We start from the raw sequence: 19,210 nt of genomic DNA, 5'->3' as shown, positions 1-19,210 counted from the left end.
TAAGATGAAGAAATAATTCTAAAATATTTTGCAGTCAGTAGTTGACCTTTCCACATTAAGCACTTCAGAAGCCATGATAGAACACAAAATAGAGTTGCTACTCTACAATATGCTTCAATAATTTATCATTTTTTGACAAGGGTTGAAAAAGGTTCAGGATATAAGACAAATCACCAACTTGCTCTCCTGTAAGTGACTTTTTTTAAAAAATGAAGATGTACCTCCAAGTGGGGCATGCAATTTTTCATTTGCCTTGTCATCTATATGTAGCTGGCAGGTAACTGCTTTCAGTCCTGGAGACTGTCTAGATTTTGTTGTTTGGGTTTTTGTTTTTATTTTCATATAGGACTAATTTTTTCCCCTCCCTACCTTCCCCCTCCACACACCTACCCATGTATAGCAACACATTCTGCAGACTTTGATTTAATGTCTAGAGTTTGCGTTGCTAACTTTTAAACTGTGTTTCAGTTTCTACAAATCTCGTAATGGAACATTTTTCTGTTGTAATCTGCTACTTCTGGTGGTCCAATCACATACTAAACTCTATATAAACATAAATACTATGTAGTTTACATGCCAAGGGGTTTTTTAATGTATTCTAGGTTATGAAGTCATTATTAGTATGTGAGGTAGACAGGTAGATTTGCATTGAAGGTCAGCTGTTGTAATTCATATTTAAATTTCAAAAGTAGCAAAAGAAATTAAGCATTTACTTCCTACAATCACTGACTTCCAGTTTATTTTACAAATTCTCCATGTGACAATATTTACCATATCCTGATGCTCTTGCCCCAATACCTGTGTATAAAACAGTTTCACTTGTGGATCAAGCTCATTGAGATCAGAACTGACCATGAAACATTAATACCTTGAATTACCTGCAAGCATTTGTCCATTACTTTACTTAGAAGAATGTACCCAAAATTAAGTAACCCAAAACGAACAAAAATTACTGAATTTCAAAGACTGAAGCTGCACTCATGTTGATAGTCAGTACTTTTATGCAATGAGATCACACTGTGAAACCTTGGCCATTCAACCACTACCCCCACTCTCAGTGACACATTCAGCTCACAGACACTCTGTGAAGAGCAGTAACTGTAAGTTTGCTATACACCCACATCCCCCACAGGTTTCTTGCACTGGGAAAGCCAAACTGAGCCACATCTCCTTAAACAAAAACCTGGCTGGGAGCAGCAACACAACATACCTCATGGAAACTGGAGAAAGCCTGGAGGAAGGAGGAGGAGTCTCCCCTAAAGCCTGCAGTGCCCTGGAGTTGCCCTATATAAAGGGAGCAGAGCATGCTAGGAAGGTTTGGTTTTAAAGATGTATACCCTGGTGACCACTCACTTTTACAATTTGTTTCCACCTGGTTCCTAGTTCAAAGGGAATCTAATGCAAACTATGCTCAACATCATTCGAGTTCTTTCTATCTTTTTTGTGATGTTACAATGACAAAACAGCTACTGAGAGCCCTTCTGGGTATGACTTGGCCATCAGTTCCTCAGGCTTTTTCACAGCTCTGAAAACCAGCTGTGCCCCACAGCTGTGTTTTTCCTGGGAGATAAGAAAGCATGAAAGTTTGCAAAGTGACAGCCTTGCAACGTGTGACTGAGGGTGCCACAGCAATGCCTGATCTTTCATATCCCAGCTCACAGCCATGGCCAGCTCCAGCCCTGGAGTGGTTTTGAAAACAAGCAAGCTTTGGAGTCAGCAGTTTCAAACTCTCAGATTCCTGTGCCAAACTGTTCTCCAAAGCCCGAAATCAGATGGGAGGGGGCATTTCCTGGGCTGCTGTATTGACCCTGAGCGAGGGACCCTCAGCCACAGAATCCCTCTGCCAGGTCACCCTAATGGAGCTCACAGGCAGCTCCCACTCAGAGCCACGATCACACCACCTGCCTGGCCCTGCCTTTGTCTAACAGAGGAGCAACAAGAGATCATCCTTTAAAATAAAAGTTGGTTTTGTGAATAGAAATTATAAAATTTCCAGCTCAAGTGGCGAAAAGGGAGAGCAGCTCTCCATGGATGGTTTGCATCTGCTCTGTTCAGTGCACTGGGAAAATCCATGTGGGCTCTGACTGATGCTGTGTGCATGTGAGAAGCCCAGCATCTGAGGGCATGTTCATTTTACCTGCTGTTTGTATTCCTCATCTTACTCAGTATTATTAAAACAATCATTAAGCTATTTGTTGCTAGGCCTTACCTCTCTTTCTCTCTCTTTCCTGCCCTCAACCCTTCCTCTAGAGCAGAACAGCTGCCCAGGTTGCAATAGTTACCAGATAAAATACAAGATTATTTTGGTTTGAATTTGTAAGGGAAAGAGACTCACAATGTATGTAGCATACATGTGTATATGCCAGTTTGTTCCCAGCAATGACATTTTAGTCACTGTCACACTTCAGTAAGGGACAAAAGAACAGCTGGATAAAAGGGGAATGACCAGCCAGTACTTTTGCCAACCCTAGTTTTTGCCTAACTAGTATCAGAAAAACCTTCTGGTCTCCCCAAACACAAAGGCACAGACGTGCATAGGTCAGCCCCTGAGATGCTAGTTTGGAGATAGTTCTCCATTCTCCCTATGGGACTACCATGGGTTTTTAACCACTCATCTCACAGCTGGACACTTCTCTTTGTTTTAAAGATGTCTTGAAATATTCTTAAATAAGGTCGTGCTGCCAGCTTTGCTGATTTGATGATCAGTTCCTTGTGATCTGAACTCAACTGTTGCCACCTTCAAGCTCTCTACTTGATCAACTCTTCCCACTCTTCCCTAAGCCCCCTCAAGCTGTGTTCACAGGACTCAGGTGGCTGCCAGCTGACCAGGAGGAACTTCTAACTCATTAAAACCCTTATTATCTTGCAGCAGCAAAGTATTTCCCAACCTGTCAATGAAGCGACCAGCTTGCTCTGGAGTGTCAGCTCTGAGTTTATGTCCACGCCCATATTGCACAATGATCTCCACTGCACCTGCTCCACATCTGCTGGCCCTGTTGTGCCCTGGTGATGTTGGAGATGTAGAAGAAGCCTGCAAGAAGGACAGAGTTTGTGCACCACAGAAACTGCAATGTTATGGGGTTTATAATCCTTCCCTGCACTTATCAGTAACATTTCAACTTAAATGGTTTATACTCTATCTTAATTATCAAGTCATTACAGAGCATGCACAGTTGTCCTAGTGTTATTTCGAATTCCCAGCTGTGGTCTGTGGGGTTTTTTTCTTCTAGAAATCCACTACACAAACACTGCTGGGAAAACAATAGGCAGGGTGGAAGTTGTCTTATGTCCCTTCTCCTGACAGCTTCCTGCTAACAAAGACGTTTCTGACAAGGAAAAGCAAACCTCCTCCAGTTCCAGCAGTGCCACGTGGTGTGTCTGGGCCCCGTGGTCAGAGCTGAGCCCGGCTGAGCTCAAGTGACTCCAGCAGGTCACAGCCCCGGCCAGAGAAGGCTGAGGCAATGCTGTCCTGGTGGGTGATGCAACCCAAGGCTCGGAGAGGGCTGTATTCCTTACTGGAAACATCTGCCTGTCACTTGGCATTTGAATGAGCAGTTGGAAGCTGCTGGTGTCACGGTAATGACTGTGACAGGCTTTTCCATCTCTGAGGAGGAGATGGTTGTGACACTTGCTTTGAGTGAAGCTTTGAAGTCACTGAGTTCTTGTGTTTGAGAACAGGCAGTGAGGATAAATGCTGTGTAAGGCTGTATTTCAGATCAGCCCAGCAATTAACAGTGTCCAGGCAGTGCCATCTGACTGGTGTTGCTGAACCTGTGAACAGCAGCATGCCCTGCCCTGCCAGAGGCTGCTGCAGCCTTGGACCTGAGCGTGGACAGTTCAGTCCTGCCCTACATCCTCTGCTCTTACACATGGGTTGGGTCTGTTTGAGCCTCTTCTCCCCACAGCTCTGTATGGTGCTCCAGGGAACACCAAACACTGCTCTTTCAGGGTCTGCACTTGGCCGCTTCTCCCTCTTTTCCATGTGGGAGTCAGTGGAGAAAAGGCCCTCACTGATTTTAGGAATAAGTTAGGAAGAAAAAAACAGAAGAGACTAGCTGGTTTCAGGAAAGGATTAGTCATCCATACAGCATAAAGGTACTCTCTTTTGTGTATGAAGGATGGGCAATTACAAGCTGGAACAGAATCAAGAATGCAAACTTGTCCTCCCTCCCCCTGACCTATGCTTTGTTTCCCCTGAGTAAAGGAAAGAAAACTGCAAGACTTACATTTTATCTTGAAATTCAGTGATTTTAAGTCATCTTTCAAATTGCAGAGGAGAGCAAGCTGATGAGAGCCCAGTACCACCAGTTTCCATACTTTCCAACCAGTTTAACCACTGAGAGCTGGGCTGTCAGCAGCAGAATCTCAGTGCCAGCCTGGCATTTTGTGTCTTTTCCAAAAGACAGGCTGTAGAGCAGGCTGATGGGAACTGTGCTAGTAAGTGAAGAATCTGCAAACTTGTCCCCAGTTTTCAGGGGTTGCCTTAGGCAGAAGTCACCAGGATGCACCCCCTGGACACTCACACAATGGTCAGTTCCCAAGCAGGATTATAGATAAGGCGCAACTGGCAGGGAGCAGGGTGAGCCTGGTGGTAGTGGCCAGGGTCATCAGAGAGCCCTGATCACCAGAGCAGTCTGCAGTGACGAGAAACAGGATCAGCTCTGCCACCGACTGCCAGCAGAGCTGCAGCAAAGCTCAAGCAAGGAGCAGGGCTGACAGCCTGGGCATGAATACAGCTCATTGCTGGGGCACTTATCACATGTTTGGTCCCCTGTGCCAGCTTCGGGGGATCTGTGGGGTGTTGGTGGCTCCTTCTGGCAAGGCTGGCACATGGGATGAACCTTCCCAGCTTTTGCAGCAAAATTCTGCTTTTACTGCCAAAATTAATCCCATGTAAGCATGAGAGGCAGGGCACACTGCGGGGGGCACACGGAGGGAGCTGGGGAGCTGATGTGGCTTTGCTGTGCTTCAGCATGGAAGAGGGGATGTGTGTGTGGGGAGGGTAACAGGGGAGAAAACGTCCCATCATCCTGCACCTCTGCAAAGGAGTTTCAGGGTGTCCTGCACAAACCCCATGATTCGCTGTGGGTCTCCCCCTCCCTTCCTGCTAGTTGTCTTTGTTTTCATTGAAGAAACTTGGACATTTGACACACACAAGAAAGAAAGAAAGAAAGAAAGAAAGAAAGAAAGAAAGAAAGAAAGAAAGAAAGAAAGAAAGAAAGAAAGAAAGAAAAGAAAAAAAGGGGTAGGATGATATGGTTAAAGCAGGATTTGGGCACTGGCAGAGAGCTGCCGTGGGTGGTGGGTATTAGCAGTAACAGCTGCTGCGCTTCCCATTAGAGGAGCAGGCGAGGAAGGTCCCTGAAAGGATGGGTCTTGGGCAGGCTGGCAGGGCAGTGGTGGCAGCGAGCCCGGCAGAGAACGTGTCCCAAGGTAAGCGCCGGCGGCATCGGCAGCCTGAGCCCGGGCAGCCCCGGGAGCAGCGCTGCTCCCCCGCGGGGATGGGCACAGGAGGGCGGGATGGGAAACGGCACAGCCGGGGCAGCACCCAAGGGAAAGAGCTGCTGCTCGGGGCTACTTCCATGAGCTCCTGCGAGAAATCTTATCCAGCAAGGACTGTTTAGCTGTGCCCAGAAGGGAGGCTGGCTCCATGAAGAGGAGACATCCTGCTGCTGGTCCAGCAGGGCAGGGAGAGTTAGCAAAGGCTCCTGTGATTCTCACGAGCATCTTCCGGCACACAACTGGTTGGAGTGGCAGGATGCTTGGCTGTGGAAGGTTAAACTGCATCCATCTGCTTGCTGCTTCAGGCTGGGCGTGAATTGTTCCGCTTGCAGTGGTGCTTCATTACTCAGCTGGCAAGTTTCAGAGGTGCTTGAGAGGGAGGTGTAAGCTAGACCTCAGCCTCTGTTGCCTCTGATTTATTTACATTTACTCATTGACTAAGTGTAATGACATCCAAGGCAGGCATGTTGAAAAGAAGATGGTAGAAAGTGCTGCATTAAAATCAGAAGCACCTGCTTTGCGATATCCATTACAATAAATGCCACACATTTATCCTTCTTCACTTTGAAAAGTGCATTTTGAAAAAGCAGAATGGCACAATACTCTGCTCAATCTGGAAATGTGTTTTGTGCTTTCACCACAGGGATGCGGCTCTGTGACGGCAGGCAGGGACAGGCTCTGCCCTGGGCACCAGCCCCATATGTGACGGGGCCTGCAGCAGCTCTGCTGGTCCAAAGGGCAGAGGTTTCCCCTATAGGTCAGGCTGTACATTTGGGCTGGGAGTGGTGGGGGATGTTGAGTGTGGCTGTACAGAGCCTGCTCCTCCTCCTAAAACCCACAAGACTTTTTAGAGCAAATCTTTTCTGGCTGCAGCTTCCATGGGCAGCTTCACAAGAAATACATCCTCTTGTGTGGGGCTCTTCCCTCTCCCAGCCTGAACAGTTCACTTCAGAATGTAAATGCTGTGGATTCCCAAAATGGCTCCAGGTGCCACAGAGATCACTTATTCCCTTTTGTTTAAAGACAGGGGGGAGGGTGGCTCTGGAGATCAGATAAATCAATGGCACCATTTGGGAAGCCACTGCTTTGAAGTGAACTCCACGTTGTGTCCTGCTGTAGGATGGAGGATGGTGGGAGAGCCCACACTGCCATTGTTGGCTGGGCCTGCACGACCCTGTGCTTGGTGTCCTACGCGGCCGCCTTCTCGCAGGGCGCGAGCCTTTCCGCCTGCAGCGACATGATGCCCAGGCACCTGAGGGTGCAGCTGCACAGCTCCAACAGCAACTACGTCACTCTCCACACCAACATGTCCTTCTTCTTCCCGGGAGACAAGGTGCCAGGTAAGGAACAGCTTCTCATTCCTGCATCTGAACAATACAGTGTAACTTATCTCAAGCGATGCAATTAATCTCTACGAGGTCTGGGAAGAGAGAACACTGCTCTGAGTGAGCTACAACACCTCTCTTGTCATGAGGACATCTTTACAGAAGAATTCTGTTTGCAGCATGGGTGCTTTTGGTGGGATTCATTTATCTCAGCTGTGTCTCAACCATACCAGACAGATCCCATTACATGCAATGGCCCATGAGAGGGAACCTCCAGTGGGTAAAGTCACCTTCCCAGCCCCTCTGCACCACTCGAAGGGGTCTGGGTGACTCACCTGACTCTTGGGCATGGCTGGCAGCATTTCACATCCCTGCATTGCTGCTCCTCAAGCAGATGCAGACAGAGCTGAGAGGCACCATTCCCCAGCTTGGCCACTTGCCCATTCATCCCTGGGCAAAACAAAACCCCTTTGAGAGCACAACACAAGCTTTCGCTCACATACAGAGCAGTGTCCAAACCTCCTTCTGTAAAAATGGCTGCATGTTGCCTGATCCAATGCGGTTAACAGCTTATCATCAAGGAGGGATGGGGGGAAGTCTCAGGCAAATTCTGTGTGCACTTAAACATTGCAAAACCCAAGGTAAAAGTCTGGCCTTCTGTATGCACCATGTCCAAGACACACAGTGAGGACAAAGACAGTAAAGTGTTTTCAGTAATGTTGCCCAAGATTTTTTTCTGGGAACTCCATTGCAGGCAATTCACTCCATAACAGCAAGACAAATCCCTTTGTGTCCCATGTTTTGTCTTCCAAAAGTGACAGTAAGAAGCACCCGGGATTACATGGGCTTTATGCTGCAAGCTCGCAAAGTGTCCAACAATGAAATCGCTGGCACGTTCATCTTCCTGCCCCCCGGTTCCAAGCTGCTGACTTGTTCTGAAGATGGTGACACTGTCACACACTCGGACAAGTCACTGAAGAGAAACCTGTCCTTCGTATGGAAAGCACCAGACCAACCCATTGGAGACATCAAGTTTTTGTAAGGACATGCTGGTTCCTAATCAGAATTTGTGTCTTCTCAAGTTACAGGCAGTCCAGCACAGTGGTTTATGTATCTTGAACCCAATATAGCTAAATACTTAGAAATGCTGCAACAGTATCCCAGCTGGTACATAAATCACCATTAATATCTGCTGCATAGTGCTGCTTTTTATTTACATGGTCACTGTTTTCTCAGAATAGACTCACTGGAAGATGACAGCTTAAGCATTTTAGGAAACAGAAATATTAAGGCATAAAGAGAGAAAGAACTGTGACCATGTTGCCTGTCTTTGTAAATAATACAGCCCATAGGACTTCCCTATCTAAAGGATAATCTTGTATATCACTTCTTAAAAAAAAAAAAAAGAAATAAACAAAAAAGAACAAAAAAAAAAGAAAAAAAGAGGTAGTTTTAAAAAAAAGTTAATTGCAAACAGAATTACTCACAATAGAAAGAGAGGGAGCACTGTGTCAAAACTTGACATCTCTGTTTTGCACCAAAGTCCTGAACTGTTCAAGCAGCTTGGTTCTGATTTGGAATGAAATTAAACATCTTCTAACTGACTGCCTTAGAGGAAGCACAGTGGCTTTTCATTTCAAAAGATATTAAATTGTTATATTTCAACTTTACAAAGTCACTTAGAAACTGCTTGGCCAGATCCTTGGCTGCTTCCCAAAACCTAAGTGTCCTGTTGAGTGTTGTGGCTTGAGCATCTCATCATGATTCAAGAAAAATTCATTGAAACAGAAATATTGCTGCTTGGAATTTCCAATTTTTGGCCACTGCTTTATATAAGAAAATACTATTACAGTTTAAAGAAATACTATTAAACTCACAAAAAAAAACCCCCAAATAAACCCAAACAAATCCCAACAAGACCTAGTCCTAGCCACCCACTATGATATTTCCTTCACGTCTGGCCTTTTACTCTCTGAGCCGATATCTGATAGACTCTTCCTTTTTATGCTGTCACAGCATCAGGAAAAGAATGCCCTTTTAGGCTTAAAAACGCCTCCTAAGTGTCATTTGGCACAGGAAAATCCAGGTTGGTTTCCCCTTAGATAATTCTCAGAAGCAGCTGAGCAATCTGAGCTGAAATTTTACCAAAATCTCCAGCTTAAATAAGGCTCTCGGGGTGCAGTTAAAACACAGTTTTGGCACCTGACAAAAAGCAGAGGATTAGGCAGGCTCAAATATCAGAGGGCTGAGAAGAGAGGCTTTTTCTACCCCTTACCTATTCTGCTGTTTGTACAAGTTACATTGGCTTGTTTTAATTAATAAATACCACTGTTGTTTCCCTGCCTACAGAAGATTGTAAGCAGAGCTAGTCCAAGTTTTACAAATGTACTTCTATCAACATGATGAATGTAATACAACTTTTTAATTTTTTTTTTTTGTTTAAGTTTCCACACATTTTTTGGCTGAACTTAATTATTTATTGAGTGGTGATTCTTCACCCCAAATCTTTCTTATGGGTTCTGGTACCTTTTATTTGTAATAGAAAACTTACGACAGGCTAATCCTTTAAAATACTTTTGCATTGGTTCTCTTTTCAGATTAAAGCAGTCTTTGTGATTAGCTAAACAGTTAGATGTTTTATTAATGCTATAGAGCCAGTAAATTCTTGCCTGATTATGTTTTAACAGCATCTCTATAGTCCAGTCATACTTTGTTTACTGGGCAAAGATTGAATCTGCTGTTGTGGCTCAGGGAGGGCAAAACAAGACCCTTGCTGACAACAAGCCTGACATCGCAGCCCCCACACCCCTGCAGGGACCAGCTGACCCTCACCCCACAGGTATGGTGAGAAAACCTTGCTGTTTCTTACCAACACCCCCTGCAGAACAGTATTACAGCTTAGTCTGGGCAAATGTCCAACAGAAGTGGCCCAAACAAGCTGGGGAACCCATTTAACTCCTGTGTCTTTCATGGAGATCAGTGATGGCCATGGTGAGCTCCTTGAAGTGAAGGGGTGGGTCAGTATTTGAGGTGTGGGTCAGTATTTGAGGAGCCAGTTCCAAGGAGGGAACCAGAAAGTTAAATGGGGTTGCCAGATCTTATGATTTCAATGCAAATCTTAAAATACTTTACCTAAAATCTCAGCTCTTGAAAAGAAGAAAGTGCATTTAGCAATGCTGCCTAAATAGAGGAATATATTTGTCTCTAAATATGATTATTGCCCTCCAGGTATATAATTAGTTGTATTTATGCAGCCTCTGGTCAGTAAGATGCTCTAAGAATTTACATATACCTAAATCAGATGTATTTCTCAGCATTTTTGGCATGGCACCAAGGTTAAGTTTTAATTATTTTACATGACCATTACATAGGCAGGGAGCTTTGCTGCTTTAATTTCCATGTGGGCTCCCTCTTAAAAATAAGTTACATGAAAATAAAAGAATCACTGTTACAAACCTTCCTGGCAAACCTTGGCACCGAGTGGGATTTGAAATAAACAAACCAAAGACAATACACCTCTGCTCCTCTCTCCCTGATCTTTGTTTTGTCTCCCTGCTGGCCAAGGTCCCATCTCTCCTGCAGCTGCCACTGGCTCCCTGCTGCCTGCCAGCCCCAGTGGCATCGTGGCAACACCAGCACCAGAGCCAGGTTTTGGTGTGGGGTCGGAGACTCGTCCCGTTGCTGAGCCAAAGCAGCCGGCCCGGACTTCGCGGGCTGTGTCCGGCAGGAGTATCCGGTCCAGAGGCAGGGGACTGGAGCTGTCCCTTCCCACCCAAGATGCTGGAATGGTGGATGCATTGCAAGGTTCCCTCTCCCAGAACAATGCCTCCAGCTACAGCACCTTCAATGGGTAAATCTAAGTGGCGGGAAAAGCTGTTTCTCCAGTCCTTGTGGGGAAGGAAAATAGTAGCAGTTTCCCTGCAGATGAACAAGGAAAATGTAGGAAGGTGCCTCTGTGTAGGAAGGTGTCTGGGGGAGGTGATAGGGTGTTTGTTTGCTGAGATTTTGAGAAATAATCTTTTGGATATTGCACATGACAAACAGTAACAGGGAGAAAATCCAAAACTCCTAAGAACTCAACACTGTGTTGCTCAGCACAGTGGGGGACTGGCCAGGTGGTGGAAAGATGTGATAAAAACTATCGACTGCTATAACATTCTTCTGAAAGTGCATACAAGTATTCAGTGAAACAGTGAACTCAGCAGGCCTATTTCTCCATCTGCAGGGAAAAGGAAATAAAAAGGATGCAAAGCAATTATAACATTTGGGTTGAGGATGTCTGCTCAGAAATTTTAGAAGGTTTGGGCTGCATAAGCTTTCATACAGTATTTCATATTGTGGGTGAAAATGATGGGGATAGGAATTAATGATCATGCATAATTCAAAATACAGGTTGTATGATCCACATTGACTGCATGCATCCCAAAACTGCTCTAAGGAGCAGCACTTCTTGCTGGTGTGAGCCACAGGTGTCACTTGCTAACCCTGCCTTTCCTCTGTCCATATTTCAGAGCAGGAAGCATTGCCAGCACTGCCACCCTCCACTTGTGTTTGACGTGTACAGGCAACAGGAAGGTAAGCACCAGGGGTGGGGAGGACACCCTAGCAGCCCATGTAGGTGTCATAAGTGGCTAAAACTACACTGAGACTGTTGAAAATCTTAATTTTTTTTCCTTAACAGGAAATTGGCTTTTATGTCTCTTTCTAGTTTGGTTTTTTTTTTTTTCTTTTGAGCCCACTACTTGGGTTTTTAACAGGCCCACTGTAAAAACAATTGCTTTCCCTTATGTAGATGTGACTACAGGCTGCTGGAAATGTGTGTGCTTAGAGATACAGGACACAGAATTAACAGGGTAAGTCCACTATGCAGGTGATGGAGAGAAGATAAATAAAATGAGAAGAAAGAACTAGATCTGGTTTCCAAAATGCCAAAGGAGAAAGAGAAATTATCTCACAGAAAATAAAAGAGAAAGTGGATGTACAGCACAGAATAAGCCAAAAATATTTAGGAAGGAGCAGAGGACATAGAACAAGTAAAGGAGAGATGTGTACCATGAGCACCTGGCATAGCCATGGAGAGAAGTGGAGAACAGGCAGTAGAGGAAAACCAAAGGGAAGGACAAGTTATTGCACAAGGCAAGATCAGAAGAGCATAATGAAACAAAAATACTGAGAAATTAGGCAAGAATGGGGAGTAGTATGAAAAGAAAGGATTTGAGATAGGGCAAGGACTTAAGAGGCAGTTCCATTTTCTATCCCAAAGTCCCAAGTCCTGCAGCATATCCCAGCATTTGCATTTTGAGGGTAAGTGATCCACAGACATGCAATCCTCACTTTGCCAGCCTGCTACTTTATAGTTTGCAGTTCAGCCACTGAAAGTCTTCTATTTACTACTGTATTTTAATAGCACCTTCAGAAACCATCCCTTCCACAAAGGATGCTCTGACCCTCCACTACTTTGCTTTACAGCTTTCCAGGGCTCCTACCTCAGCTTTGTGCTCCTGTCACACTGTCTTCCCAGGAAGCTTTAGAAATCCCTAATGATGGTAGAGGGTGAGAGTTTCTCTGGTGTAATTAATGGATGTGTGAAAAAGCCTGCTGGGCTGGACAGGCTGGAGAGGTGCCAGCTATTGAGGGCCAGATCCAAATCTCAGTGGAGCCAAATTAAAAACTCCAGTACATTTTGCAGGTTTTGATGGGGGCTCAGGTGCATAGTGGGAATGGAAAAATTCATTGGGGGCCTCCTAAATTGCATGCTTGTTCCCGAGTTAGTCTCGGATGATACCTGCAGCAAAGCCTGAGCTGCAGAACTGGCGTGGAGCAGCTGGCATTTTGTGACAGTTAAAATAAGGAGCATGGAACCAGGCAGTGCCCAGAAACAGGGCCAGGCAGGAACTGACATTCCCACTGAAATGGGTGGTTAAGCAACACAGAGGGCATAAGACTGGCTGTGAACTGAGACAGCAAGACAGGCTTTGGGGAGAGTTTATAGGTTGTATGTGAATGCCCCAAACTGCTGATGGCAAAGGCCATCCCAAGTCTCCCGTGTGCCTCCTTAGAAGGGCAATACTGAATCCCAGTGGGTCCATGTGAGCCTACCCATGCAGCTTGGCTGGGAAAATCACACCTGCCCTTTCATGTGACCCTGGTGCCACTCAAGGTGGGCATTGTTTATTAAGTGATATTATTTTGTGATAATGATGCCTGTGAAAAATACCACCACCACAACAGGAACTGCAGACATTTCGTTAGACAAAGCAGTGACCTTCCTCTGCACCTTCACCTTCACCCTTCACCTTTGTCCCTCCAACCCACACTGCCTTTGCCCCTGGGACCAACTCGGGTGCCTTGTTCCTCCCATGGCAATTCTGGTATGGAGGGCTGCATCTGCTTCATTTTCTAAAAGCTACTGAGTAAACAGGGAATAGAGAAGGGTTAATCTAAAGCCAGAGGGACACAAGGGCATCAGAAACAGAGTTGAAGTGTTCCATGAGGTAGGTAGTGAGAACTTAATCAGCCCCCTTTTCTCTTCCCTCACTGCACATTTTGGCATGTTTTTGCTTTCAAAGGGCAGTACTGAGAGTGGGACCATCCTGAAAGCCTCCCCACGTGTGACAGCGACTCCCTCTGCCCTGCACGCGCGCACTCACCCGGGCGGCATTGCTGCAACCACAGCCTGGCTTGGTGATGCCAGCACTGCTGGCAATTTGTCCTCGGCATCAAGGCAAATGGCAGAAAGAGAGCTGGCACCGCAGCCAGAGGAGGCAGGCACCAGGGCTGAGGACGACAAGGATGAGCAGAAGGAAGCTGGGAATACCCTGCCTTGGGTGACCAGACCAGCTCCCGAATCTGCTGTTCCCGGGAGAGGGGAAGGCCCTGGCAGAGGAACCCGACTCCTTGCAGCCCAACTTGGCATCCTCCTGGTCTGCACGGCCGCGCTGGGCCTGCTGCTGGCAGCTGCCATGCGCTGTGTCTGTGCCCAGCACTGCCACAAGCGGGCTGAGGTGTCCTTCAGCGAGCCCGACCCCGACATCATCGCCATCACGGAGAACGGGAAGGTGATGCACTTCCGAAAGATCCGGGACAACAGCTTCGTGCTGGTGCCAGCTGAGTGCAACTGGGTCAGCCCCTCGAGCAGCACGAAGAAGACTGTGGTGGTTTAGTCCCTCTTTGTGCTGCCATATAGGCAAACTAACCCAAAGCAGCCAGTTCAGACAGAAGTGTTAGGCAAAAGTATCTAAACTACAGCTGCTGAGAAAATTGAAGCTGATAGATTGCTCAGTGTGTTACACTTACTGCAATTAATATTGTATATCTGCTCATTAGCTGTCACCGTGGCAATGACATACACTTCTTCTGTTGCCTTAAGGGTGTAGCCAAAAATAGAAATTCTTCCTCTGCACTGTGGTATTGACTCCTGTTTAATCTCAGAAAAAAAGTTTCTAGTGTTATATTTCTTTCTAAGAACTACAAACCCAACCATTCTCATTTAAGAGCTTACAGGTTTGATTCCATGCACTTGGTATCCCTCGGATGACAAATATTTGCCATAAGATTTCAAGTTGCAATTTGAAAATAAAAAGCAATAACTCATTAATGGAGAACATTGATCCCAAGAACTCTGAATTGATCCATGGAGTGAAACACAGGATGGCAGACACCAGCTTTTGGGGGAGAAACATGCCTCCTCATCAGGTGCAAATGGAAGAAAATCTTTCCTGTCCATTTGCACCTGATGAAGAAGCTTGTTGAAGCCTGACAGCCAACATTTATTTAGTCTTTTACTTTGAGTGTCAGCTCAGTGACACTGTGCAGAAACACGGACTGAGAAGTACCCTTCCCAGGTCACTTTGGAGCCCTGCAAAGGCTGCTTGGGAAGTTAACATCATCCTTGTGTTCTGAGTTTGTGCAAACTTCTCTCTGACCCTGTGGTTTTCCACAGGAGACCCCTAAAGCAACTCTTGGAAACCAGCATGATCCTGGACACCTCCTAAGAAGGAGAGGTGACAACAGCAAGGGTAAAGTTTTATTTTACTGCAGCTTTAAAAGAGCCAGAAATAGACCTGATAATGATCCTCTTGAGATGTACATTTTAGAGCCTTTCAGAGAGCAGGAATTGACCCTCTGGTGACCTTTTCTAGAGTGGATCAGCTCAAAGCTGATCATCCCCAAGCCATGTAGTGGAGGACAAACGTACATTTTGGTGCTGCAGGCTAATTCACAGCCCACAGCAATCCCCCTGAACCAGGCAGATAATGACAGGACTCTGATGCTTCACCCAGCCTTCCTGGTGGCATCTTCCCCTCTGTCAGGAGGGCCCTGTGGCCATCTCCAACTAGTTGCCCATCTCCATTCTGGATAGTCAGTCATCCTGCTCTTACATCCTCCCTTATCTCACCACTGACTTCAGAGGAGGCAGATGGGACATGAGTTCTCCTGCTCCAGCTCCAGGACGATGCACAGAGTGCAGCTCTTGCTAACAGTGCCTTCCATTAGCATTCAGAAAGAGCTGGTTTCTGACCATACTGTTGCACTGTGATTTGTGCTGTACACATGGACAAGGTTTTAACAACTTCACTTCTAGACCTGGGCAAAAGAAATGAGTAAGAAAAGAAATGTACTCACAAATGTAGCTTGCAGAGATGAGCTTGATGTTCTTAACCACTGCACTTTGAAGAGAAGGGCAACTGCACCATAGCACTTTACTGCAGAGAAAACAAGGGTAGTGCTGTAATTGAAAAGACAAAGTTTGGTTTAGGACTCAGAAGGATGCCAGGTGAATGGTTATATAATCACTAATTGAGCTTATGCTCTACCTACTAGTAAGTCTCCAGGTTTTTAAGCACACATCTAGACATTTACAATGGCATTCCTCTCCTGTGTCATGTGCCTTAGAAAGAAATCATGTTTCTGTAACCCAGTGTAGCTGAACTGTGTAGTGACTAAAACAGACTGCATTCAAGTCATTGTTAATGCAGCCAAAAAAAATCCTAATTAACTGAGAAAATAGGTCAACAAACTCTTACATATTTAAAGAACTATCACATATTATTTTAGAAAGTTTCTTATGATGGCATAGCTCTTTATGAATAAATTACAAATACCTATGGCCTCTTTCACTGTTTCTCTAGAATTAATGTTACTAGACTGTTCTCGCTATAAAACCAGAACCTTCCTCTCAGCTCTTTCCCCACAACCCAGCACTGCCTCTTTCTAGGCTGACTAGAGCAAGAGAAGGCCTCATGGAGGTGTTTGATTGGGAGAGTGGCACTTCAACACCATTCTGCCTTCTGCCAAACTCTGCCTTCTGCTAAATTGATGTGCTCCAGTGTTAACAGCAAGACCAGTAATGGTGAGCTCTGAGGGATACAGCTCTTCTGAATTAGTAATGAGTTTTGCTACTTTGAGGCTCTCTTGGCTGAGACCTAAAGTGCCTGTGTCTTTTTCTTGACTTCTGAATGATGTTCTGTTTGTTGTAGTTGCCACGACAGGAGGAATGGAGGTCTTATCTCTTCTTAATGCTGTTAAAAACACGAGCACTGGTTAATTTATTAAAAGGCAAATCATTCAAACATCCCCATTCTTAACTGACTTACTTTATATGGAAATTAGTCTGTGCTCATGCTTGCAACAGATTTCTGAGAAAAAAAAGAAGTCAGAATTAGGAAAACAAGGGCACAAACCACTCTAATATTTACTGAAGAGACACGTGAAAGACTTGCCTTATATCCCTCTCTAGGTGCATGACTGGGCTCGTCACAGACGTTCTGCTGGAATTGGGATTTCAGTTCCTCCAGAGCAGCTCAGCCTGCAGCCACCTGTGGGCCAGGCTGTCATCCCTCAGTGAAGTGACATGGTTTGGGGCCAGAAGTACTGAAAGCAGCTAATGCACACCTCTCCTCAGCCTGTCTCCCCACCAGCCAAACAAGCATCAAAACATAGTTTAGGCAGTAAAAATGTCTATGACTAGTGCAATGCTTGAGCTACACTTACTCAAGAAAAAAAATATTTAGAAATAACAAAATATAATGTGGAGATGTTGCACTAAGCAAGACAGCTGATCCAAAGCTTGGACATCACAGACATTTCCAGCATTGGTTGAATTGCCACTAGTAAGCAAAAAAAAGCCAGGCATGCACGGATTTGGCCAGCTCCAAGAAGGGTGGCAAGACTCACAGGAGAAGCCCCAGGGCCCTGTGGGCGCAGCAATCATGGTCATCAGGGATGTGCGAGCTCAGGCTCTCCCAAATCAGTGTGGGATGTGGCCCCAGGCATTTCAGAGATCTGGCTGGCTGGCTGGGCCAGCTCTTTTGGCACAGTTTCTGCAAATAGTCAGGACCACAAAAGCAAGGAAGGCAAAGCAGCAAGGTCAGGAACCCAGAGAGTAAAACATTCAGCAGATACATGTGTTATTTATTCACTCACATTTAAATAATAATGACAAATGCCTGTAAAAAAGCAAAGGAGAAGCTCTAACAATTTCTGCAACATTCAGCTCCAAAAAGACAGCTGCTTAGCAGCAAAACCAAACAGCAAAGTAGCAGCCTGACCTGCAAAGGTGGTGAACAGCAGAACAGACGTCTCACTCCTCCTGGCAAGCTGGACCCTTTCACTGCCCCTGCCAGGCCCTTAAGGCTCATTGTGTCTGGACAGCTCTACAGGCCTCCCTTCCTTCGCTTTCCTTTCTCTCTCCTGCCAGTTCATCCAAGGCTAGGAGAGGGCAGAGAAGGACTTGGGGAGTCACAACTTCCCCTGGACCAGGAGCTGCTCAGAGATCTCTGCCAGCCCCTCCCTGCCACCAAACTGCTTTCCCTCCACAGGTCTTGTCTCGCCAGCCCTCCTTCCTCATTAGTGTGTGTGTGACTCTCTCAATAAAACATTTTGCTACATGATGTATGAAGGACCGTGTCTCAAACCACATTTTACTGTATATTTAAGTGCATGTTTTCCTGATTTACTACTGTTCTAGAGAATGTTTCCCTCCCCGAGCAGGGCAGGCCCGTAACGGAGACATCAGCTCTGACTAATGATTATTAGTACATCCCAAGGTTATGTCCCACAATCAAATAATGTGTAGGAGGGAAGAGAGACTCCAGCTTGCTCGGCTGAGGACAAAGATCACAGATAGTCTCTTTCAATCTTCAGATTGCAATATCCATTACAGATTGCCACCTTCTAATGTCAAAGTATAATTTGTTGTTGAGAAAATGTGTTGCTGTTCCAAAGGTGAGTCAAAGATCAGGCTGGCTGTATATCAGAGCATGTTGATGTACATTAAGAACTGACGGCCAGGTACCAAGGACATCGGGCAGCTGGTGCAGAGAGGGAACGGCAGCAGACGTGACTTGCTGATCCTTCCTGTGCAAACACACGGCCCGGAGTGGGAAAATATTTAACCCAGTCGGAGTGAGGTGTCACCAGTAATTGCCAGTGTCTGAGGCAGCACCAACGCGACGTGTCAGAGGCAGCGGCTGCCTGCAGAGATGTCTGCCCGCGCGGCTTGGGGCAGGAATCGTGTAGTACCGGGCGGATCCGTGCGGGCCCACGCCGCAGGATCCATCCCCAGGATCCATTCCCAGGGATCCATCCCAGGGATCCATCCCCAGGCATTCCCCGCGCTCCCGCCGGCCGCCGCCAGGGGGCAGCGTTGTCGCGGCGATGGCGGCCCCGCGGCCGGGCCCGTTCCGGCGGGAGCGCTGGCGTGGAGGGAGGGTTTGTAACCCTTCCCCGCACTTATCAGTGACACTTCAACTTAAATGGTTTATACTCTGTCTTAATTACCAAGCCACTAGTGGGCATACACCGTTGTCCACAGTGCTATTTTAAATTCCCAACTGCAGTTTGTGTTTGTTTTTTTTTTCTTTTAGAAATCCACTACACAAACGGTGCTGGGAAAACAATAGGCAGGGTGGAAGTTGTCTTATGTCCCTTCTCCTGACAGCTTCCTGCTAACAAAGACGTTTCTGACAAGGAAAAGCAAACCTCCTCCAGTTCCAGCAGTGCCACGTGGTGTGTCTGGGCCCCGTGGTCAGAGCTGAGCCCGGCTGAGCTCAAGTGACTCCAGCAGGTCACAGCCCCGGCCAGAGAAGGCTGAGGCAATGCTGTCCTGGTGGGTGATGCAACCCAAGGCTCGGAGAGGGCTGTATTCCTTACTGGAAACATCTGCCTGTCACTTGGCATTTGAATGAGCAGTTGGAAGCTGCTGGTGTCACGGTAATGACTGTGACAGGCTTTTCCATCTCTGAGGAGGAGATGGTTGTGACACTTGCTTTGAGTGCAGCTTTGAAGTCACTGAATTTCTCTGGCTGAGAAGAATTTCTTCCTAATATCTATTCTAAACTTACCTTCACTTTAAAGCCTCCTTGTCCTATTACTACTTGCCC

General features: G+C 46.2%; 1 protein-coding gene across 1 annotated transcript; it reads left to right on the top strand.

The window, feature by feature from the left end:
• Window positions 1–6,622: 6,622 nt before the first annotated feature.
• On the top strand, window positions 6,623–13,990 carry REELD1 (reeler domain containing 1). The gene is made up of 6 exons (XM_039710761.1): window positions 6,623–6,842; window positions 7,643–7,865; window positions 9,515–9,666; window positions 10,392–10,677; window positions 11,620–11,680; window positions 13,397–13,990. The coding sequence occupies exons 1-6, from the start codon at window positions 6,623–6,625 to the stop codon at window positions 13,988–13,990; spliced, it is 1,536 nt and encodes a 511-aa protein (XP_039566695.1).
• Window positions 13,991–19,210: the final 5,220 nt, after the last annotated feature.

Source organism: Passer montanus, unplaced genomic scaffold (genome assembly GCF_014805655.1).
Source record: "Passer montanus isolate IOZ18808 unplaced genomic scaffold, ASM1480565v1 scaffold23, whole genome shotgun sequence".
NCBI classification, from domain to species: domain Eukaryota; kingdom Metazoa; phylum Chordata; class Aves; order Passeriformes; family Passeridae; genus Passer; species Passer montanus.
This window is presented reverse-complemented; position numbering and strand designations above follow the sequence as displayed.